This window comes from Haliaeetus leucocephalus, unplaced genomic scaffold (genome assembly GCF_000737465.1).
Source record: "Haliaeetus leucocephalus isolate CR32 unplaced genomic scaffold, Haliaeetus_leucocephalus-4.0 Scaffold932, whole genome shotgun sequence".
Taxonomy (NCBI): Eukaryota; Metazoa; Chordata; class Aves; order Accipitriformes; family Accipitridae; genus Haliaeetus; species Haliaeetus leucocephalus.
Window position 1 is genome coordinate 5,729,198 of NW_010973368.1, and position 25,438 is coordinate 5,754,635.

General features: G+C 40.5%; 1 protein-coding gene across 2 annotated transcripts in view; it reads left to right on the plus strand.

Moving 5' to 3' along the window:
* NRXN3 (neurexin 3) overlaps positions 1 to 25,438 on the plus strand; it is a 984,457-nt gene that overhangs the window by 410,377 nt on the left and 548,642 nt on the right. Inside the window, exons 15-17 of one of the 2 annotated variants that reach the window (XM_010583781.1) lie at positions 476 to 649; positions 8,283 to 8,309; positions 16,956 to 17,075. In XM_010583781.1, coding sequence (XP_010582083.1) covers positions 476 to 649; positions 8,283 to 8,309; positions 16,956 to 17,075 — 321 coding nt within the window. The remainder of the gene's footprint in view (positions 1 to 475; positions 650 to 8,282; positions 8,310 to 16,955; positions 17,076 to 25,438) is intronic. The other variant, XM_010583780.1, reaches the window with a different exon arrangement.

The following is a 25,438-nucleotide window of genomic DNA, read 5'->3' on the forward strand; positions in this document are numbered from 1 at the left end:
AGTGCACAAGAGAAAGCTTGCAGGAACTGTGCAGTACAGAACAGTAAATCTGGAATTTGCTGATTTCAGCTTTCAATTTCATTTTTCTCTTTCTCTGTTTGGTAACTTCCTATAGCAGAATAGTTTGTCATATTTTGCTTTTTCAGAAATTGATTGTCATGCTACAGTTTGTGCTAGTTAGGATGCAATTACAGCTGGGTATTTTGGTGTTTTTTTTGTTTGGCGGGGGGGTGGTTGTTTTTTGGGGGGTAGTTTTTCAGTTTTGTGTTGTTTGTGTTATTTGGTTGTTTTTTTGGTTTTGGGGGGTTTTTTTGTAATAAAGGAGGCAGAAACGACTTTTTGCACGATATCTTGCTCTGCTTTTAACTTTTTCTGAGCAGCTGTTCAGCTTGCTATATTCATGTTGGGAGTGGGGGAAAGCCACTCTAAAAAGTGTGTAACTTCCTGCTTGTATGTTTACACCTTTATTCTCTAGGTGATCTCTACATTGCTGGCCTAGCTCAAGGCATGTATAGCAATCTCCCGAAGCTAGTGGCCTCACGTGATGGATTTCAGGGCTGTCTAGCATCTGTGGACTTGAACGGGCGTCTGCCTGATCTAATCAATGATGCTCTGCACCGCAGTGGGCAGATTGAGCGTGGATGCGAAGGTATAATTGATTTCAGAGAAGTTCCCCTCTCAAGCACTCCCCTCTTACTTCGTGGCTGCCCCCCGTGCATCTACTTGTCCACCTTACTGTCCATTTCATTAGTTTACTTTCATTGTGACGTCCTTCACTACACTTATGTCTTCCATATTCAGCTTAAGGATAGCTAGCTTCTGTGAGCAGCTCAGCAGCTGTTCTCTTGCATACTCCATCCCCTGTCAGGTGATACCTCCAGTAGTGGAAAGGATGGTACTGGGATGGACTACAATTTACTAGTACTTTGTGTAGAGTGGGTTATTAACATTACAGTACTCTTAAGATGTAATCTTAAAAGTTCAAAAACTTTGAAAGAAGTTCTGAGCCTTCAATTTGCTTGTGCTTCAGAGCACCCTTTTTTGGGATCCACAGGAGTAAGTATTTCGAAGACAAGTAGAGGCAGGGGAAGTGGAAGGTAGAAGGAACTGAAGGGTGAAGACCAGACCAAAACAGGAGTTCCTTTTTGAGAAGGTGGGCATCCGGTGAAAGCACTGGGGGCATTGCTTCTGCTGTCTGGAAAACCTTTCTCCTGTAGTTTCTCTTTGCCAGCCAGCTTAGAAACAAATGCGATGAGTGACTTCTTGAAGCATGTAAATAGTAGTGATTTCTTGAAGCTCCTTTAAATAATTTACTGTTCCTGCTAAGCTCCCATTAATTATAAGAATATTGACGTCAGCAGCACTGACTTGGTAACATGCATATAGCATCAATTCCCAAAGCACTTGGGATACTTATCATCAAAAACCCCAAGGTTTTGCTGGCTGGGTTAAATGAAAATCATTATGTGTAGCTCTATTGAATACTAGTCTACTGTGTTGGCTACCAGTCACTAGAGGAAGATCAGTAAAGTTGTCTGGTATGCATGTTTGCGAAGAAGATGTGTCCCCCAAACTGATCCTTCAAGATAGGACTTCACAAAGTGAAATTAGTCCTTGATCATATTTCCCTACAGTCTCAAGATTACAGGTTACATCATGCTGAAGCCTTGCCACTTGTCAAGACTGTCCCTTCTTAGCATTGGAAGTATCATCTTAGTGCTGTCTTTGAGTATTCATGAAAGACCAAATTGTCAGTCGAATTAAATCTGATCCCTTCCCTGTCTCCCAGTGTTCTGATTGGCTGGGGGGTCCTGTGCCTGCGCCCTCCTTCTACACTGCCACAATAATACTGTAGTTTGTGAGAATTTTGTGTCCTGTCCCAGGAGCTCACTCAATGTCAACTCCAATTTCACAGCATTGGTAAGTGCTGTACAGCTGTAGGCTGGTTTTTTTTTTTCTCTCTGCTGTATGTAACAGTGTCTGTTAACCATGTTGTTCCTTGTGGAAAGGAGCATAGCACAGCAGAACTTGTGGCTTTGCCCTTTTGTGGCAGAGCCAAAATGCTAAAAGAAGTGCACATTTTCTGTGTTGTTTACAAGGTTCAAGGAAAAAAAAATGCATTTGGGTTTTTTTTAAAATGTCTTTTCTGATTATCCCTGGTGCGCTGAAAGCTCTTCTTTAATGTTAGTGATTTCTAGTAATTCTTCTATTTAAAATAAGCTTAATCTGTTGGCAATGTAGCCTGCATGTTATCTCTACTAGCTCGTCTTCAGAGGACTTCTCATTAGACTAACCTGTTCTGTGTGTGGCTCACGAACAGTCGTGATGCTTTCCCAGAAGACTGCACCATTATTACAGCTGTGGTGTTTCCGTCTCCTGTACCCAGTGTAGTTCTTTGATTTAGTGTCCTATTACTGAGGTTGTGTAATATCAGTGCCACTCCCAAAACATGTAATGTGGCACTTACTTTGTGTGCCAATCTGGTACCAGCACAGCTGCTGCCTGAATGTGGAGATTGTTTCACTCTTAGAAATGTCAGGAATGTGAGTCCCTCTTCTCTTCTAAAGCCCTTCAAACAAGATTCAAAGTTGGAGACAGACCTAAAAAACTGGGTGGGAAGGTCAATGATGGCCCTCATTCTGCCTTCAGAAGAACTTGGTCTTGCAAAGCAGTGCCCGTGCTATCTTCCTGAACAGTCTCTGCTAAGAATTAGGTCAACAGAAGGCTGTTTCATTTGTTTTTTGAATCACAGCAATCCCCAAAGCTTCATCTCACATCTTGAGTGCTGCCTGCTGGTGCCTGTTCTTACAGTTGCCACTGAAAGTCACACCTACTTCCCCTTTCTCTAAGAAAACAAAAACTCTTAAGCATGTTCGGTCCTTATTTAAGTCTCCCTGTTTTGTTTCCATCTGAAGTGATCTTGGGTGCAGTCTTAACAACATTTTTGAGGGCTGAAGTCCCAGGCAGTTCTCGCTGTCTCATGATGTTTAAATGTTTGTAATAAACACTTGCAGGCTTTTTGGGTGAACAGTTGTGCTGTGTGTTGATTTGCAGGATGCGTCCTTATTTCATCATGAAGGGCAGTGGGACCATGTACATGATGAGAACGTGCATGTGTAAAGAAATATCATTTCATCCCCACATATGAATCTTGCCTTCCAAATGTGGTGAGAGAGATTTCTGCTAGTGCTTGTCTCTTGCTGCGGCTTTGCTTTCAGAAGCAGAGGATATTACAAGGTGGCAACTGTTTTCTCTGAAATTGTCAGTTTGATCTCAAAACAGAAGCAAAGGATGTGTGGAGGAAGAAAGCCTGGAGAATAGTAGAATGTGAGATTTAGGTCAGTAGACAGCACTGTCCCACCTAAGACAGACCAGTACTATTACGAATGGGTGACATCATTGCATCCTGTTTGCGTTTGTTATCTCTATTCATGTATTTCAGTACCTTATTCCATACCACCAATCAAGATTCACAAGTTTTAATAGGAAAATAATATTCTTTATTGTCTTCATTCTACCGCCACCTCCTCTTAACTTGGTTTAAGCAAGCCATTGAATTTCCTTGGCCACATTGTTCCTCTTACGTGCTCAAGCATAATTCAGCCTTGCTGTGCACCAAAGCAAAAACCTACCACATTGTAAAATCAGCTCTATTCTAGTGATGGGTAAGGCAGTGCTCCTATTTGAGCAGGAAGCACTTTCAGTATAAATATCTGAGAGCTTTTTCTTTAGGAACTGGAGAATCCCAAAGCATTCTTAGGCCATATGTAGAAGTCATTAACTGAAATGCAAGCATCCTTGAGACTGAAAGTGGCTGATGTTTAATAGTGTATAGTAGTGCTAAAAAAAAAACCAAAGGCACTTCAAGACCTAAGGCAAGAATTACTTTATCTCTGCCTATCAGTTTTATTCCTATAATTTCTTTAAATTACCTATGGTAGGATTTTTTTTAGGATAGCACAGCTAAGTAACCTCTTTATCCTGTGTGTTAGCTGAAGTGTCAGCTTCCTTTTGCATTATGCAGCTTCCTTGTGTGCTGTACAAACTTAAGCTTTCAGCTTTTGAAGTCTGCTGCTCAATGACCTGTGTGCTGGACAACATGATAGCTGACACACTAACCTGTTTTGTGTTTTGATGTGTCCTGTAGGACCATTGCTTTTGGCAAAGAATTTTGTGGGTAATCATCTGGGAGAACCTAAGAGTGTCTGAAAGTCAAATGAGCTCATGGAATTAAAAGCTCCACACCATACACCCCTTCTTTTTTGCATGTGATGGTCTGCTTTATTTTTATCGCTCTCTTGCAACTGCTGCATTTCTGATTTTTGGGGAACAACAGGCAGCTCTTCATTGATCTTGAAGGTCTGGTCAGATCTGTAGTGGCAGCTTGTGTTTCCCTGGAAGGTATTCGGTAAAGCCAGAAACCTTCTTACTGCCTGGTGTGTAAAATCTGTTCTGGCTTGATGTGCTACATGCAACTGTGAGAAGAATGAGGTTTCAGGATAATGACATTATACCAATATATTTATTCATTTTTCACAGAGTATCTTTAGCTCTCTTGCTAACTGCAGCTATCATCGCCATCTTTTATGTAACAACAGGGTCTTTTCCTCTACCACCAGCTCAAAAAAGGGGTTGGTGAGAGGGCCTGGGAGAAAAGGTACAAAAGGTAGGCAAGTGGTTAAGACTTAAATGGTCCTTGTGTCAGTGTTGGGTCAGGCTACCGAACATTCTGAAAAGACAAAGTCAGTTCTCAGAAAGGACTTCATTTTGGGGGCACACTTCTACTGGAAGCTTGCAGGCAAGTCTGCCACCTTCTTTGGGCCTTGCTCTCTCCACCCATAAAATAGGCACATGGTATTTATCTGTTTGCGATGAGAGTATAAAATTCAACTATGTCTTGCAGAGCAGTCTGACGTAGTGAGTGGAGGCCACTGGAGGTGAGAAAAGCATTAGAAACTGAGGAAAAGCAGCCCTGTATTATGACCTGGTTCTCTTTAGTCGTCTAGCTCAATGGCCTATGGGCTGTGGTTGGCAATTTTTGTACAGCTCCTGAGTTTGAGTAACACAGGCTATTTCCATTTCTGTGTCAGACATACACATCTTGAGAGAAAAGATGTCTGCAGTGGTATGTATGCAAGTTGGAGGATGGAAGAAGTTGTTCCAGGTAACCTTCTCTCCCTTCTTGAAAGTAAACCAATTTAAACTTCAGGTCAGCTCGTCCTTGATTCTAGACTTATAAAATCAATTCTTTTTGCTGAGCACTTCATTCCTGGCCTTACTACTAGATGAATGGATCAGTTTATTCCATCCACAAAAGTCAAGACTGAGTGACTCGCTGCTTTTTCCTTACTGGTCATGGAAGAAGTTAGGCAGATTCTGTGGAGTTTAAAGATGTTGTCCTAAATATTAATGAGTACTTCCTGAAGCTGGGGTATTTTTTCACCCCTTTATTAATTTGCCACATGTTCTCCTGTGTTTTCCTTTTTTTAGACATCCTTATGTTGCTTACTATGGGCACTAGAGCTATCTGAAATTCAGCTGCATTTTCTAATACTCATGTTCACCATATCCTGCCCCCAGCCAAACAAACCTAATAGCAGTGGTTGAAGAACATTGTATTTCTTCCACAAGGCAGTTTTCTATGTGCTTTAGAGATGTGGCTTCTTCCTTTCCTTTTCACCTTTCCTCACCTGTTCCACTAATAACAGCTTCTCACAAAGGAGAGTGATTATTATTAAACTGGCTGACACTGTTCCAGATGTTTTGGGACTTTTTTTTGCCCTAACTTAATCTTCTTTCAGATTCTGCAGTAAAATCATAATCTTGTGCTACTTTCCATGAAATAGTATAGTTAACCTTTGGAATTCACTGGTGCATGAAAAGCATGAATGACACATACAGGCTGGATAATCAGAAATGCATTTTGCATACTAAGCAGTATGTGGAAAGAAGAAAATCTAATCTCATGCTTAAAATCTCACAGCAGGATAATGTCAGAAAGGATTTCACCCTTCATCTGCTCAGTAGTGAAACTTCAAATCTGGTGATACTTCACTTTCTCTGTGGAATCAAAGGTTGTCCATTGAGGACTGGAGTGTTAATTTACTCCATGATGGTTTGACAGCTTTCTTGGTCTTTTTGCTTTTGTATTGCATTGTCGTAGTGCTACTGGAATTACAGAATGAATAAGTTTTGCTTCAGCTTGGCTACAAAGATGAGGAGCAGGGCAGTTAGGGAAAGCGCTTGTTTGTTACACAGAAATTACTTTGTTAGAATGTGTGTTGAGGATGATGTATGGAGAAATGCATCCTTCTCCTCTTTCCACACCTCCCCCATTTCTTCTGCATTTTCTTTAAAGAACTCTGGGGATTTTATGGCTCTATGTAGTAGAGCAGTTCCAGAAGTGGGAAGAAAAATCTGACAAGCTCAAAAAGGAAGGTAATTGCCATGTTGAGTCATTCATGGGCTGCAAAACAATAGCAAAGATTCAAAATGTTAAACTTAATAGGAACTATAGGAAATGGCATCTGTACATGCCAGTTCTAGTTTATTGGGTTGTAAATGTAGAAGGAGACACTGGGAGAAAGGGAGAGCTACCAATCTCTCTTCAACATCAGCTGTGATATTAGAACTTTTTAAGAACAGAAGGTTATAAAGGTGTGTGTGCACTTCTTAATTACCCATCTTTTGAGCAATGAGGTCAGTGATTTGGTATTTTGTTGTTCCCATTGTGCTGTATAATAGAAATATGTAGCGTTCAGTGGCAAGGGATTCAGGAGCTGCTGCTTGTACTCCCATCTTTATCTTCTGCTTTTTCCATACTGAAAGAGAAAACGTAGAATCAAGGTGTAACACATCAAAAATCTGTGTGGCTTCCCTATGAACTGGACTCCATTAAAAAAAAAAAAAAAAAAAAAAAATCCTGTGCCTAAATGGAAAAGCATCAGTGGTATTGTTCTGGTTTGCTTTTTTATATGGGTTTAAAGCCTTGGCTGTCTCTTTGCCTGTTGATGCAAGTTTTCTGAAGGAGGTGTTGAAATCCATGTGCAGGCAACAGCTTGTGAGGGGGCAAGGCTTTACTGTCACTTTAAACCCAGTATCAAGTTCAGTTCTTGGGATAAACAGAGGTTGTCATCTTCCAGAGTTACCAGTCCCCTATGGTTTTCTGGCAATAAATCCACTTTGGACAAAAAGCCAGGGCAATCTGTGCTTCCATGAGAGACAGAAGATTTAAGTTCAGCTCCAGAGCCTGGATGTAGAAACAAAAGAAAAATATTATTGACTAATATACTGAAAGTCAAATAGATTATTTTTTTTTTACTTAAATGGATTCTAAGTATTTCTCAAATGAGACAAAATCTGTCTTAATTTTTTTTCTTCTCTTTCTACTGTCTGTAAATTGCGTGACCTCCTGTGTGCGTGTGTGAATGAAATGCATTTCCTATATCTTGTCTGTTGTTTTGTTATCTGTTGCTTGGTTGGGTTAAGGTATCCATGTCCCTCTGTGCCTTTGTTGCTTATGTTGTCATTCCTGCATGCATTGATTATGCATGTTGGCTGTTATACTGTCTTGGTTTCGGCTGGGATAGAGTTAATTTTCTTTCTAGTAGCTGGTATAGTGTTATGTTCTGGGTTCAGTATGAGAAAAATGTTGATAACGCTGATGTTTTCAGTTGTTGCTGAGTAATGTTTAGACTAAAGTCAAGGATTTTTTTTCAGCTTCTCATGCCCAGCCAGCAAGAAGGCTGGAGGGGCACAAGAAGTTGGGAGGGGACACAGCCAGGGCAGCTGACCCAAACTGGCCAAAGGGGTATTCCATACCATGTGATGTCATGTCCCGTATATAAACTGGGGGGAGTTGGCCTGGAGGGATCGCTGCTTGGGATCTAGCTGGGCATCGGTCAGCGGGTGGTGAGCAATTGCATTGTGCATCACTTGTTTTGTATATTCCAATCCTTTTTATTATTATTACTGTCATTGTACTATTGTTGTTATTATCATTACTAGTTTCTTCCTTTCTGTTCTATTAAACTGTTCTTATCTCAACCCACGAGTTTTACCTATTTTTTCCTGATTCTCTCTCCCATCCCACTGGGTGGTGGGGAGTGAGTGAGTGGCTGCATGGTGCTTAGTTGCTGGCTGGGGTTAAATCGTGACAGATACCAGTTGCTTTTATTTATTTTAAGTGATGTGACCCTGGTTTATCTGCTTTTATACTAGCCTGTTGTTTATTGGGTTTGCTTTTTTTGGTTTGTTTTGTTATTTATTTTTTGCTAACAAAGTTGAGTTGACTAAAGCTGACCTGCAAGGTAGAGAAGATTCTTCTTCCCCATTACTGGTTTGAACTGAAACATGCTTTTATGTAACATTTGGTGCCTTTTACTGGATGCAGTCACACCTCTGAGACAAGAACAGAATGACAAACCCTAGGCCCTCTGGAGGGTATATCTGGGTTGAAGAAGGAGACTTGGCAAACAATGGAGGTGTTTTTGTTGATGTGGGGGGCTTGACTGTATCAATCTCTGAATATCCATAAAGCACAGGTTGATTTTCTGAAATGCCTAATGGTTGTTCAGGCAAATTGCTGCTGTGTATAGAGGCACAGGAGGCCCTCAGAGCTTTACAAAACAAAAAGCTGACTTGATTTCTTCAGTATTGATCTTAAGAAGTGAGACCAGAAGGTAAAAGCTATTTTTTTAACCTAGACTTTAAAAAAAAACCCCACAAACCCCACAGAAATAACTTTCTGGAATTTCAGTTTAAAAAAAAAAACAACAAACAAAAAAACCCCAACAACACAAAACAAACAAAACCCCAAACCCAACGTATTATCTACAAATTCCCTTAGTAGTTAGATGGCATTTTACAAGCCGTAATTGATCAAACATGAGTGGTCATGCCTGATCCTGTTGTATCTACCAATTTTTGTACCTTTTATAGGTCTTTTTTAGAACCTTTTACTGGATAGCTTCTGACTTTTTACAAAGCGGTTAGGACTCTTTGATGATGTTGATCCTCACGTGAAATTCTTACTGGCATCTTTTATTACTATGGCCTGCTAAGTAAAAAGGGATGAATCAATGACGTTCGAGGTTGCCAAAAGGTTGAGGACTATGTGGATGGTGTTCAAATACTAAAGATACTTGAGTGAAAGCCATTAAAGAGACTGAGAGTAGCTTCAGTAGAAAAGTGGGGGAAAATTGGGAGAAACCAATGATGATGGCTCAAAGAAGAGAGGTCAGATAGTAATTGAGAACATGCCGCTTTAATTACAGAGAGATGATGGGGTAAAGAGTGCTGACAGAAAACCAGTTTGATGAAGGCTAGTTCTTAGGAGATGTATAATGAAGGAAGGTTTAATGGAACAACTAGATACAAATACCCTATTTCCCTGGGACATAAGTGAGGAAACCTGCTTATTAGAAACTAATAGGACTTTGATATTAGTACAACTGGAGAGATGTTTTCCATGGTGTTGAAAGTCTATCCCTTTAAACATGATAGTGAAAGTATACTTTCCAACTCATCTAGAGAGACTGCAATATAAAGTACAGATTAATTTGTTCCTGAATGTTGTGGAAGTTTAAGAAAATGCTCCTCCTTTTTAATGGAAAGGGAGAGAATGGTCTCGGGTATAGGGGGAAATCAGAGGCATTGAACAATATGTCTCTCTTTAACAGTCCTGAAGCCACAGGTGATATCTGTTATGGTATCAGCTTAATCACCTTGAAATTTTGTGTCTAAGCCACTGGTTTAGTCTAAGGTTTTGTTGTAGGAGAAAACATGTAGAGTGTTCCTGTTTCACTCTCTGAGATAGACAAGACTTCCCAACATTTTACATATTACTGGAATTAAGTTTCTGTGGCTTTAATCATGTGCTTAATAAATTTCTTTTCTATTCACCATGTTTTCTGTGAAAACCTGGTGACGTTGCTGACCTGAACTAATGCAATAGATGAAATTTTCAAATTAAAATATTCCTGTTCCGTATTCCAGGTGTGGGCAGGTAGCAATTACCTTTGCTTCAGAATATCAGCTCTGTTTTTAGGTAGGGTTTGGCATTCTATGGCTCAGTAGAAAAGGATAAAAATATCTATGGAGGAACCAAGAAGATTTTAATGGGTAAACAGTTTATCACTATAACAGTTGTTAATAGACAGAAGCATATTAGGAGGCACCCTCTTACCCAACAGATAAAGATACTGGCAGCCTGAGATAATTTTAGCCATTGAATGTATATGAAACACTGAATCTGAAAGATTTGACAGCCTGGAGGTAGACAGAAGTTAGTGTGATGTATTGTGCTCTATGCATGTGGAGCATCTGACTGTGACCATGTTTTGTTGGCATCTCTGGCCTATTCCCAACTAAAAAATTGACGTTCTCTGTCTTACAGAGATTAAGGATTTAGAGAGTATTAGATGCGGCCTCTAGGGGATTTCTGAAGTTTATGTAAATGAAAGTGGTAAAGGATGACATTTGAAAGAATAGGAAGGATACGTGGGCTGGGACTGATGTGGGGAGAAAAAGCATCCTGGAAGTACACTGAGGTGTAAATAACTTGAGGATTAAGGTGTTCTGTGCCATGCATTCAAACTGTGGCAGGTAATTTGGGACGTGGACTTGTGTTAGATGTCAGCAAGTACCCTGTCTCTCTGGCTGCAGCCGCTGTTGTTCTCTCTAGTCACTTGTGTGTCCATCAGAATTCAAAATACGTGCCGAGGAGTTCCTGCTTAACTCTTGATGTCCATCGAAGTGGATGCAGTATGAAGAAGAGGTCCCAGAACAAACAGATTTGTTTGATTTGGTTTTTCCAGAGCCCTCAGAACCTAAATGCTTGTCACAGCTGTGAAGATTATTCCAGCTCAAGCTCATATTTTTACAGCGGTCTTAACCCTATAGGAATATTTGCCCTTCAGATGGAGACACCTGATCACATTGAAGCCTAAGGAGTAACTTTTGTCTTGAGTACATGATGTGGATTATTGGCTTTTCAGGAAATCAGCTTTTGCTAAATAGGTTTGGCTATTTCAGAATAGACGATGAGGCCTGGTACTTTTGTACTGCTGTGACTTGTAGCGGGGAAAGGTGTTTTTCCAATTGACTATATTTTTCTTTGTCACATACAGCCCCTTCAGTTTTTCCTTTCTGCTTTCAGTTTTTGTGTCTGAATGTCTGGATGCTGTTTACTTTCTCTACTTCATTTGCATCTCCCTGTCCCTTGTCTCATCTCGGGTCCAGCCATACTCCCTTTTATGCAGTTGACTTTTTGTTGTATCGTTGGCTTTTTTTTTTTTGTTCTTCCCTCACCAGCATATGTATGAGCACTTTGCTCAAGACCTTTTAGGTTGCTTAGAGATGGAGAGTGGCAGGGTGACAAGAAGGAGGAAGATAGGTATATGCCAGGTTCCATGGAGGGGGAAAAAAACCCTACCACCTTGTAGATCCATCCTCTGTGGTTTGCCATTGCTGCTGATTCCCTTCTCCTTTCACCTTGAGATAAATGTGCTTCCTATGGGAGACTTGCATATTTGTTGTTTTAGCTAGTCCCAGTCCCTAAAATTTTTAGACCAGCCGCATGTTTAAAACAGAAGGACTTGGTATCATAACTGACATCAGGTGAATGAAGAGTTCAGGTTCTGTTGAGGCACTGTAATAAACAGCTGTATTTTCAGAGGACTGCAGAATGCTGGCTTTTGAGTTACTTCTGACAATGGGTAACTTTTTAAATATGGAACCTGCGAGATGTCTAACCTTATTTAGGCGATGAAAGGGATGATGAGTTCTTAACAAAATCTGGAACTGAGAGAGCTCATAGAGCTGGCCTTGCAATCCTTGAAAATCCCTTTTTGTTTTTTTGGTTCTAGTTTGCTAAGTTCAAGTTACTCTGTGATATTCCTGCTTTCTACTACCTGTGACTCAAAATACAGGATCTAACTTTCTGAATCGTGAACTGAACCTTGACTGTACTTTAGTTTCTTACATTTGTGCAAAGTGTCAACATGCCACCATTGGTGTTTGACAGTTACAGCATATGAGATATGGTCCATCCAGTGAAATGATGGTTCCATGAGATTCAGTCTCAATTTTGGTCACACTTTACTCAGAAAAAATATTCTTTTCCACATTATTCTAAAATTGGAAAACTTAGCTGGATTAACTTCATTTTCTCCTTAACCTGCACTAAGAGTAAATCCTGGAATAGTGCATATGGTTTCCATGACCTGACACCTCTCTGAGCTGTACTGGGCCTGCACATTGAATTAAAAAAAGCAGACTATTGCTGGTTATGAAAGAGGAGTGCTGACAGAAGTAGATTGTAGATTTATCATAGGTATAAATTGCCCATCATAACATCTGACTGGTAGTGGTAGAGATATTTTAGTGCTTGATGGCATTTGCAATTTAGGAACTATAGGACAAAAGAAGCACCTTATTCTGCAAAGACAGTAAAGACGTCTTGCATGTGTTACTTTCCTACCTCTTCTTTACCTCTTTGAAGGTACAAGAAAAAAAGATGGGAGCATTTAGGGAGATGGAGATTGAAAATGGACCCATGGTGCCATTGAACCTTGCCTGTTGCAGATCTTCAGCTTACTGAGAAAATAATGTTAACACAAATGGTAGATTCTTTTCAATAGGAGTGAATTTTTGATGTGTGAAGGAAGGTGTTATGTGCAAGACCAAGAATGGTTTGCTTAGCTTAATGCTTATCACCAGTTATGATTAAAGCACGAGGCAGTTGTGTTATAATCCTGCAGCTGTTGTACAAAGAAACTGATTCCTTGTGTAACTTGTAATAATGATAAACACAATACTGTCTTTTATTCCTAAAGTTCCTTTCTCTGCAAAGAGCTTTCAAATGACACAGCAGGAATGACTTCTCTTGCCAGTGAAACGTGCCCAACCTGTGGGATGAAACGTGGCAGTTTTAGCAAGGTGCAGCAGCAGAATTCAAATTTTTTTAGTTTTAGGGCAAAGACAAACCTCCCATACAGCTGAAATTGGAGGAAAGAGCAAGACAAAGTAGTTTTTCCAAGCAGAATATGGATAAGAGATCTGGCTACTGTACTCTTCTAAGGTGATTTTCTTCAACTACTTAGTGGTAAAGCTAATAAACCATACATCTAGCTGGGTGACTTGGAAGAAAAGTGTAAATACTGGACTTCTTCCCAGGGAGGGAGACCCAACAAGATCTCAGATCCTGTAAATCCTCAGATACTGAGCTGTTCCAGTAAAAATTAGAGATGCAGAAATAAAGATCAAATGGACATTGTTGAAGAATTCTGCTTTGCCATCTCATATTCCTAAGGAGCTGCCTCTGTTGGTAGGCTTAGTCTGGACAGGAGGAGACAGAGCAAGTCACACTTCTGCTAGTGGGGATGCTTTTCTGCACTGGGGACTTCTCCACTTTTATTCTGTATGTACTACCTACTCACTCCCCTTCCCACTGTGCATGTGGCATGTAGAAGACAATGTGCCAAGCCCAGCTACAGACAGACAACAAAACCAAGGCCTTTGAATAAAAACGCGCTCAACAGAAATAGCAAGTGTTGTCAGTGTGTTGGAAATTTAAGGGGAAAATTAAAGTCAGCATGCATATTTTATTAATTAAAAGCATAGTGTGATTTATCAGATGTATCTCAGATTATTACATGAAGACTAGTTCTGAAACTTTGCTTTTACTGTGGCTGCTGTAAGTGTTGCCAAAGGAATGAGGTTAAAAGTAGACCTGAACTCTGATGACATTGGTAATTTAGAACCAGTTCTACTGCCGTATATGTAAATTGTTTGTTGTCTTTTCTTTCCTTGTTCGTTAACACTAAAGGGCATGTGCGTGGTAACACAATCTTCATGTTTTATAAGCCTTCCTGTGCTTCTGTCGCTTTTCTCCCTAATCCTAATCCCCTGTGACATCCCTGTTAGTTGCTCTGAACAAAACTCTGTTGCCACAGATGGAGGATTATGACATCAGGCAAGGGCTGTAAACAGCAGGAGTAGATGAACTCTTGAAGATGCTTTTACCATGCAAATGGCCTGTAGTACTAAGGACTGAGGTAAAGCATAATACCCAGCGTCTATGCTGTGCTGTCACAACTGACTCTGAAGATGCAGATCAGGCTTTGAGCTTCCTTGTGGTATTGTCAGGCTTTCAAAATTCCTCATCATTGTGTTGTTGTTTTTTTTCTTTTCTTTTTTTTTTTTCCTCTGGCTGCTTTGAAAGTATTGTTTCCATCTTCACAGTTGGTTTCTGTAAAACACAATTCAGAAACCACAATACTGGTCATGAATTCAAGTGCTTTGGCTCTCTGGACTCTCTCACTACAAGCACTTCAAGCCACAGGTACTAGGCCTCATGCAGTCTTATTCCTTGAGTAGAGTACTGGTCCTTTCTCTTGTGGCACCTAGACAAAGGATATCCCTGTTAGATGATGCCTGTTGTCAAGTCCAGTTTCTCATTAAAGTGCTCTTAGAAGACTAAAGGAAGAGAGGAGAAATATTGTCATTGAAAATTATGTTCTGCTTTCCTTCTATGTAATGGTGTTTACAGTTGATGCTGTAGCAAGTTTGCATAGTCATAATTGCTTTCTGTTTTCTTTTTTAAATATAACTTGCTTTTTTATACCTCTAGCAGTATTGGCATTCATATTTAGTGTTAGAGGTTAGATAATAGTGTAGTAAGGTACAGGAGAGGTATCGGTTCCTTATCCCTTATCCTTGGATAACTCAGACATTTTAGGCAAAATGACAGTTAACGTTCTATTTGAAATTGTTAAATGTCATCCCTTCTTTTGCTGGGCCAGACTAAGTCTGAAGCAAGTCTCAGACCCCCAACCTGATGCATGTGTATCTATATAGTTATATCCATGTCTTTTATGAGTGTAAAGGCAGGAGGGAAGTGTGTACATACATGTGCCTACGAGCCCACCCTGTAAAGTTTGTCAGCACTGTTTGTAGTTCTAGAAGTGATCTGTTAACTTCATGCTGTGCCAGTGAGACCACTGGGATTTGTACAGCTGCAAATGAGAGTCAGGTGGGTGGGAAGAAGAGGCGGAGGGGAGGAGAAAAGTGTTGAAAAATGCTGCTCAACTTTCATTCAGTATGGTAACACATGGTTTTATTGCTGTGGCTGCTGCCACTGCCTCTTTTCAATAGGTGACTTTTCTTTCAGTGATTTTGTTGTCTGCTTTTGTTATCCACACTTATGTTTCTACCTAGAGGTTTTGGGTTTGGGTTTTTTTTTTGTTTGTTTGTTTTTTTTAACAACATAACAGATTGTGGAAGAAGCTCAGGTTTTTGTTAATGTTCAGTTAAACTCTCTGCCTACTGGGAGTCACATAGTCCTTCTCATTGCAGGAGAGATGTAAAGAAACACAAATAGCTAAAAAGCTACTGAAATTCACCCATTCTGTTCTTGCAGTGGAGAAAGATGATCTGGTGGGAAGAGCAGGAACGCTGCACCAAAGCTGTAAGGGTCCGTTCCTGGCTTGGTCTTTGAATTGTTGGGAGGATCATGGCATGATGTGGGTTCTGCAAAGGCTTGTAAATGTAGAAGTGCTCAGATGCACAATCTGAATATCGAAGATGCTGTATAACTATGGGACTCGGTGAAATCACTGTGGGTGGTGTCAGATGGCGGTTGAGAGGTTTCATTTTGGGTTAAAATAATTGAAAATGCTGTCTCCACTTTGGCGTGTCCTATCTCATCTATGAAGTACAGATGATGGTTCTGATGTGATGAAGAGTAGGATGAGCCTCATGGACTTGTTGTTGCTAACAAAGACTGACAGAAGATGCTGGGATGGGTAGAACAGTTGTTGCTTTATCTTTATGCTGTTGTCCTAGACTGGAAGTGGTTAACAAACTGGTCTCAGGCAGGCTAGCCAGTAGATCCTCTACTCTGTTATCTACTCTATTTCTTTTGTTTCTTTTTCTTTTCCAACAAGTGCAGGATATAGGATGGTAGGCATGTCAAGTATAGTTCTACATTTTATTTGAAGTACTGCACAACAGGAGCAGCATACCTTTGTCTAGAATGCTGAAGATAAAGTACTTTCCCAGGAAGCAACTTCTGAATTCATGTTCTTATAATCTATGGCTTGCAGCTTCACGTCTGCTCTCAGGTGATGCTGTCATCCAGCTACCTTCTTGTGGATGACATACTAGCTGTCATTCAGAGTCCTTCTGATCTGAAGATCGCTTTTTTGCCTGTTGCAAGGCTCATCTGAGTAGGATAGCAACTGTTAGCTCCAAATCACAGAACAATGAAAGGCTGTTCTGTTAGTAGTAGCTGCTTCCATCTCTGCTTCCCCCAAAGGCTGTGGAAACCAGTCCAGAATAGAGACATGTTGTGGACTAATGTCATGCCTTTCTGGGGACTTCATTGACATATATCCAGAGGAACCTATGTAATGGGACTGGTCAGAGTCTTTGGGGTTTTTTTGTTCGTTTGGGTTTTTTTTTCTTAACATATAAAGCAAAGTTGTAGCCAAATGAGGCTTCAAAACTTCAGTTTGAATCTACATATCAGTGTTCTTTGGGTAGGATGAAGCATTGTTCATGGGCCTGTTTCTTAGCCTTCATTTCTACAAGGGGATCAAACTTCCAGGGAAGCACAGCAACATGGCAGTGTTTGTTATCCTTGCATCACACCTTATTTTACAGTAAATTTTTTTGAGCAAGCACCAAACATGAGTTGGGCCTGCCTAAGAGGGAGTATGTTGCTCTTCACTCTTCCTCTTTGCTCTGTGTTACAGTTTGGTGTTTTGTTGTGGAGTGTACAATTGTCTTTGTGCTCTTTTTACCTGAGTTTCTTGCATGTCCAAGAATCAAGAAGTGTTTGGTTAGTGCTTTATCCTGATAGTAATGGTAATGATGAATTGGAGCTTTTGTGGACTTGACTAAAATGATTTTCTCAGCTTTGTTTCACCCTTTTCTTGTAATATCTTCTTCAGGACCAAGCACTACCTGCCAGGAAGATTCCTGTGCGAATCAGGGCATCTGTAATCAGCAATGGGAAGGCTTCACCTGTGATTGCTCCATGACTTCATATTCTGGGAGCCAGTGTAATGACCGTAAGTAGGCTTTTCCATTGGATTGGTGAGCTGTGAGTTCTGATGGATGGGAGCACAGAGAACATGTGATTAGTTTTACTTTCAATTGAAATACAACTTTCCCAGTGTCAAAGCCAAACTTTGTTTTCTGGAAGGTTTCTTTGAAGCATACAGCAGGTTAGATACAGCAGGTTATATTTTTTTCTTTTTCCTTGTTAAAACAAAAATAGGCAATTTGGTATGTGGGTTTTTTTTTTTTTCTTCTTTTCAAAAGCTAACTCAACTAGACCAATGATGCCAGTTGATGTTAATGGAATTCCTGGTTTAGAGAAACCAGGAATGACTTTTATATATTGTGTGTAATATTTACATAGGTAAAAAAAGGGTAGGTTTTGGGTACTGAATTACGCTTTGAGGTAACGCTTTTCATTCAAACCTTGATGCCAAAGGCATGGAATCCACGTAAAACTGCTGAGCAGTGTTCTGGATTGTCTTCTGAATTACTAGCTGTATGCTAAGATGAAAAATTGGGTACTGTTTGCTAGAACGCTCAGTTAAAACCAGGTGGTCAATTAAACATACAGCAATAGTGTTGTGCTTCTTGGCATATTGATTTGCTTCATCTCAAAACATTGGATGTTCTTCTTGGCTGATTACTATTAAGATCTCTGATGAAATAATTGAACAAAACCCTGAAGCCTTCCTTTGGGGGGAAGATAATCAGCTTTCAGACATTCCCTCTATTCATCCTGATATGGCCTTTGCTTCTGCCTGGAGGGAGCAGATCAGTTCAGCTCTACTCTCTCTCCACGTCTATTATTTAAGGTGACAGTTAGTCCCCTTCTTCCTCCTTGCTTCGAGGCTGGGAACAAGGGAGCCCATTGTAAGTAAAACAGTAGGCTTCAATAATTTGGTTCCTTGTGCGTGTAAATTTTAAGACCAGAAAAGGGTCTTATAGTCTGCTCTGACCCCTTGCATCTCACAAGCTGCTGCTCTTCATTAAGGGTATTTGTGGTAGACTTTATTAATTGTACCAGCAAGGTCCACACAACATTAGTGCCACAGCACTATCATATCTGCAACCCTTCTCCTAGAAGTTTGAGATGTGGCTGAATTGACAGCACATATGACAAGCTGTTTAACACGCGGTGACAGTCTGTTTCTGCTGAAGGCCAAACAGCCTGCTTTTCTGAGTCATTGATAAAATGTGGTGTTATCTGTGTTGGTCTCCCCTTTCTCCCAGCATAGTTCTCCCAAACAGGTATTGGAAAGGCCCATCAGCATTCGTATTTTGATAGGGACTGTATAAGAAGAGTACTACAGACACAGATTTACTGGCTTTAACGCCACGTCGTGGTTTGGGGTTGTTTTAGAATCCAGAATGACTCCTTTGGGTCCAGAGGAAACATTTCATATTGGAGCCACAAGATTTGGCTCCGATTTTCTGCATCCTTGTTTTGGTTTGCTTTTGTCAATTGGACACTCAGTTTCCCATTCTCGCACTACTACTTCAATCATTCAGTTTAGACTTGCTAAGCATAGCACATTATAAACCTGTTGTATAAAAGAAATGTTACTTTAAATCCTGTTGGGCTACATTTCAGTACATGTTCAGGAAATCTCTAAGAGATTATTGATACTGTCTGTTTTGTTTCTAATGTGCTGGGCTTCACAGCTCCCGAACGTCACAGTGCCCTTGTTATGCTGTTGCTAATGTCTTAGAGCAGGCACTGAAGAGTCAGGAAGCCAGGTTCCTGTGTCTGTAATTGTGGATTCCTTGCTGCTTTTTAGAACTGGCAGCTGGAAACCATGCAGAGCAGAGATGGGGGTTTGATATGAGTGGGGGTGATGTGGGCAATGTAGTAGCCAGCCTCCCAGTGTCAGGCCTGGCTGGTGACTTAGAAATGCTCACAGGAGGATGTGCATTTCAAAATGGTCTGGAAAGGTAAGTCATGTGGACTCCTGGAACACAACAAGACTTCAGCCAGGATCTTCAAAAAGTGCGTATAACATCATCTTGTGTTGGTGGTGGTTTTTTTGTTTGGGTTTTGGTTTTTGTTTTTTTGTTTGTTTTTTTTTTTAAGTCTTTGCCATGTATCAGGACATTTAAGACATAGTTCTACTCCTGGTTGCCTGATGAAGTTATAAAGCGTTGCAGGCTGTGGAGAGGGAGAAGGCTTCCTTCCTGTTCCTCTCTGTTAGATGTGGTTGCTATTATACCTGAGTCTAATGGAAGTACAGACACTTGTAAGTTAATTGAATTAAATGTTCTTTAGACTGGATTTTAGTGCAAGTACAGGCAGGGGGAGATAACTTCTGTGTAACCTGAAGCCTTGCTATTATTTAGAAATGCATCAGGCTTTTTGGTAGAACTTTTTTCTGTGACAGGAGTCTAATTCTATTAATTTAATAGATGGCTATTTCTATTTTATAAGCGAATTGTGGTCTCCCACTGATGTAAATATAGAAGTCAATACAAGAGGTCTAGATTTACACAATGGAAATGGTAGCAAAAGGAGGACTTGCTGAATGTATTTTGTCTTTCTATTTCTGTTAATCAACTCAAGTGTCTACACTGGAAAATTTGTCTTTCCATGTATTTGATGCAGAATATTTCTGTGCCTCTGAGATAGAAAAATGGCATGTCTGGTATTCTCTTCAATTATTCGTGATGATCTCTTTAGATCATCCCCAATTAAGTATTGGCAAGTGTGATTTGTTATTTGCTAGTGTAAACTTTGCAGAGTCATTCGGTGTTAGGGATACTCAAGAAAGCTTGGTGCACCAATACATTTTTGTTTAGTTACAGCTATCTCCATGGTGTGATTCAGACGCCCAGCTGGGAGAGGGACTGTATTACCTCTCCCTTGGTATTTTGTGTTTTTCACCATCTGGGTCAATTTTTGTCAGATGTCATGACCTTCCTTTAATGTCAATGCCAGCATGCTCAGCTTGATTTACTTACAGAAACCCTCTTCATTGTTCATGTTTAGTTATCACCCATTCATTTCTAATGTGCCCAGCTTATCACTTACTGAGTCAGAGAGCAAGAGGTTGCTAGTGTGTAGAAAATAAATCTGCATAGACTTCATTAGTCATGCATGGCTAAACCAGTCAGCTGTTTAAATATCAGCACACTTAGGGATTTGCCTTTCATACTGCAGAGGCATCTACCCTACATGAAGCAAGAGCCACCTCTGATTTATCTTGAGTGAATCATACTTCATTACAGCAGGTCAGGCACCCTGCCTACTTCTTACTTCCCTCCTCATGCTTTGCCCTTGCTTACTCGGTGTTGTTTTACATACCCTCTACTATAACTAGTGTTTTCTAGCTGATGGCTCACTTTCAGTTCCTACCCTAAGCCTTTGTCTTCTGTCTCTGAATGACCTTATCCTCTGAGAATTGGGATAAGAGGAGGGAAATGTAACTGTGTACTTTAGTACATGTTGTAATTTGTACCATTGTGGTTTGGGTTGTGAACCCTGCTTTTACCCTTCTTATCACTGTTTACTTTCATTTGTGCTGCAGCTCCAAGAACTGTAACACCTTCAGGGCAAGGATCTAGTGCTACTTCTTATTAAAGCACCATGCACTTTTCTGATGCTTAGTAATAACCCACTACATAATTGCTTTAGCACTTGAGTGGTTTAAGAATGTATTTTGCCTTTCTTTGTACTGAAAGGCATTTCCCCTCCCTTGAGTAACAGCTGTAAAACATCATAGAATCTATGATTCTATATCAGGCTGCAGATCAAGAGCTTGCTTGCCCCATGTTCCCTTTGGGATTCATCCAGGATGGGTAGTGTTGTCAACATCGGGGGAAGAATTTGTCTGTCCCTGTTTTGGGTGAGAAAGAGGGAATTTGAGTGACAGGTGCTTTTTGGAATTGCTTCTTCTGCACCTTTCAACTTCTCAAGGTGCCCTGACAGAAAAGTGTTTCCTTTTTTTCAGTTGTGAAAGCTAGCCAACTTTATCCTTTTGTAATCCCCAAAATGTAGCTAGGTCTCTAGTGAGTAATTTAATTACAATTGCTTCAACAGCTTGGCAGAAGGAGCATTTAGGATGAGAGCTGCAATCAGTCACTGATATCTGTGCACACCTGGCTGCTGTCAGCACATAAGCTATGGTCCAGCCGTGCTACAGACTTCAATAGGAGAGAGACTTTTTACAGGTGGCAGTGATTACAGCTTCTGTTATCAACCTTTGAGCAGTTCAAGCAGTTTGCTTAATTCTCTTCCTGACACTGCTCAGCAGCTATGTCGTTTTCATAAACATGTCACAGAAGGCTCTTGCCATGATTTTGTTCCTTGTGATCTCTGCTCTCTTTGACAGTATTTTTTTACGTGATACTTTTTGGTAGTCATGGCAATAGTTATCACTTTTCATGTTATAAGTAGCTGAGTGAGTGGTGCTGTGTTCTGGGTATTTTGCCCCATGAAAGAGCTGGCCTCTGAAATGGTTCCTTCAGTAATGGCACACCCAGGGTGTGATCTCTGATAAGACATTGATGTAAGTTGACAGCCGTAACAGAAATGTGGTACAGCAAAATAGGAGTGTCTGTTCTGTCACCCCAAGCTCCATTTGCCAATGATGATCTCTAACTACATCTTTCCACTAAATGTAAGTTAATAAATTAAGTGTTCTAAATTGTCAGGTGTAACAAGGATTTGATTAATTTTAAATGTAGCTTTTTCCTTGTAATACCCCGCACATGTATTGCCTCAGTTGTATTGCCTAAATACTCTAGGTGAATATCACACCAGCTATGGTTTCATCAGTATGAGGTATTTTGGGTGCCACATGGTATGCAGATGGTACCTGTACTTTTGCAGAGAAGGGAAAAACCCTTGTAAAAGCCTGTTAATCTTGCAGCTGTTGCTGTTGATCTGCAACAGGATATGCCAGTCACCAATCCAGGTGAAAGCACAGCTGGCTTTGATTGTTGTCTCCATACCCCTATGAATCTGCCATAACTGGCACTACAGATTATGAAAATGTGATTCCCATGTTGGGCCTAATGTCCTGGATGGAAGCTCTGGCTTGCAATAATCTTTAGTCCATTTTTTGCCCCAACTGGGTTTTGTGTGCTCTCCCATCTTTGCAGTACCCAACTGAGTGAGACATCAGTGCTTTTAAGCCATTGCTTAAAGTCTGATGCATGATAGGTAGAGTGTAATGGTGTTAATGAGATGGGGTAAGGTTCACGTAGTGCTTTCCCAGACAGCATGGAGTTTTCTGTTGTAGTACACACTGTATTGCCTTCTTATTCCTGTAGGGTCCTCAAGATGATTGTTTATTTTCCAGGCTGACTACATAGAAAACAGCTTGCAAAGAGGAGCCTGCATTAATGGGTGAGAACAGATACATGGAGATTGAAGTTGCTCTTTGTATTTTATGGACTAGACTTTGCAGTAACACTTATTTATAAATACAAAATAATTTCTTTGATTTCAATGAGGTAACTCAAGATTTATGCCAGTATTGGTAGATCAAAATCTGGTGTGTGACTCTGAATCCACATATCAAATACACCTAATTATTTTGTACTTAAGATTTATATAGGGTTTTTTATACCTTAGACTGAAAGCTAGCTTTAAGATTGGTCACTAGCAGGGACAAATGTATGTCATGAAATATTTACATGGTGCAGGTAGCTGAGAGAATGCCAACATGGAGATGGATGCAGGCAGTGCTAGAATTTTTAAATTTTTTTTTCTTCTTGGTGGCTTTTGAACCTTCAAGCCTGGGGCTACATAAGGGAGGAGGCTGGGGTGAGCAGGGAGAGAGAGAGACATCTTGTATACTTACCCTGTTTTTTGCAATGGAAATTATTAACAGAAAAACAATGGCAGGAGGACTCAGAGGTCCTGAAGGAGAATCTTGTTCACTATCCAGGCTGCCTAATGTACTAATTATTGCCTGTCATTGGAAGAAGGCTACCTATTGATCTCCAGTGGAGTTTAGCTGTATATAGGGACATATCTTTATTATGTTGCGATCTTGTTACCCAGGAGCTAGTATAGTAATCTCAGTTGTGGAACACTGGGGATTAGATGCAAAACCTTAATTACAGTTATCTTAATAATGATCCCCAAGGGGCAGATTGAAACCAGCTGCTTGGGTACCTGTGAATCAAGCTTTGCGGGGGTGAAGATTTTTTGGTGGATTTGATTTATCTTTGTGGAGGTGCTTCACTTCATACTGACATCTGAGGCCTGTGCAAACACTGGAGTGGAGCCTGGGATTTTGGTTGCCTTTTGCTGTCCTTAGAGATGCTGGGCCACAAAGGAATTTCTCTGATTGTGGAACAAAATAGGCTTTTCAGTAAAAAACCCAAGAATAATCAAATAACATTAATTCTGTTGAGGTGTAAGTGTTAACTGAAACCCCAGTTAGCTAATGGGTGTCCACAGAAGAAAAAGCTTCCAAATCTGTGAATGTTAGTTCATTTCAAACTCTTGGTTACATGCAGAACTGGTGAAAATTCTTCTTGGGTAGTAGTTTAATCAGTGAAAACTGCACATTTAGGGCAAGCCAAACTTTGCATATTTCAGTCAAAATTTTAAAATAGTGCTGAACAGAAAAAAATGAAGGAGGAATAAAAAAGTGGGATGTGGTTGATTTCATCATTTTCAAAACCAAGTTCAGGATTCATTGGCTGCATCCAAATGATTAATTTATCTTGAAAATTAGCAGAGATTGCTTAAAAACCTGAGAAAGAAGACAACTAATCTTAATTTCAAAGTGTTGACTAAGTTAGTTCATCCTCCTCTGTCTAGAGGTTATGATTTAGTCAGTCACTCTGCTGCGACTCTCTGAGGCTCTTCCCAGACTTCTGTGTCGGCGGTGAGCAGTGTGGGATTGTGGTGGCCTCCCTGGCCTGGGAGATGCCTTTCAGGATGTTTCCGTTGCCAGCAGGGTGCTCGAGAGGGTGATCTTGAGTGGGATGGGGAAAGAGTAGAAAATTACTCCTTCCCTAGGAAAGCAGAGTTGTCTGGTCTTTGTAGTGTGCTTTTGTTCAAATGCCTCTAGCCTTAACCTGAGAGTAATTGTGCTTGTGTCCATTGAGTAACTGTCTCGGATAACATAACTGATCTCTAGACCAGAGTGTCTTGGCTAGGCTCTGGCTTTAATAATACACCTGCCAAATATAAGTAATTTTTTCTTCCAGAGAGACTCTGGCATGTTGATTTTGAAGGAAGTGTAGTTGGAGTTCTATTCTTCCTCTTGTCTCTGGTCTGAAACCTAATTGCAGTGCTTGGCCACAGCAAAGCTGGTGTCAGGTTTGCTGGCTTCCCCTAACTGTCATATTTCTTTTCTTTCTTTTTTTTTCTTTTTCTTTTTTTTTTCAGATTGCACTAAGTGACCTTCTGTCTGTTTTATTTCTGCCCCGCTGATCTCAGGCAAATGATGAAGATAGATAGCAATATCACAAGCCATCCATCATACAGTTTGTAGGTCCCTTAGAAGCATCTGTGTCTTTAGTAGTTTATCTGTCAGATATTTCATAATTGAACACCACAAAATGCTGAAGAGAGGGCTAATATTGGTATTTCTTTTTACTACTGGAGACTTTGGCAGTCAGGTGTCTTTCACTTGGAAATACAGACTGTCATGAGAAGTGCCTGTGCACCAGAGTTTAAATTATGGATCCAAGGCAACTGCACGTTACAGAAGGCAGCACTACCGCTGACATCAGCAAAGACTCATTTTTCTGCTTTGCTGTTGTAACGCTGGATTGTTTGTATTACCAGTGAAGAATGAACTGAGCAGACTGGGCTTTCAAGCCCTTGCTCTGTGTGAATGAGCAGAAGTTCTCAGAAGCGGTGACTGTGAATCTGACTGGTGGCAAATGGTTGTAGGCGTTCCAGGTATGTGATATGGGGCAAGAGAAAAATCTGGTCAAGGGAGTGTGTGTGTGTGTATGTGTGTGTGAGAGAGATACTGGTATTGATCTTGAGGTCAGTGGGCATGTTTGACTCCAGAGAACATGCAAAGTTACCCAATGGGGCATGATGTTGATCTCGTAACAGTACTGTCAGCTGTGATATGTGGTAGATGAGTTGCCATACATAGATACCTGAAATACCAGTTTGAAGTATTGATGAGTTGCACACATTTGCATGAGGTGTTACACCAGGTAGGACACCATGCTAATCCTATATGCTTAAGTTTAGGGTTAGCCTGGATTTCTCCACATGATGCTGTGGCATGGAGAACATCCTGAGAATTCATCTTGTTATCGTTACTTGAATGCTGAGAACTGAGGTCAGAAGAATTTTCTGTGCTTCCTGTTGTTTGAACACAAATCGTAGTTCAGTTTTTGTACTGGCAGTAAAAAAAAACCCCCCCCCCCCCCAAACCAAAACAAATAAAAAAAC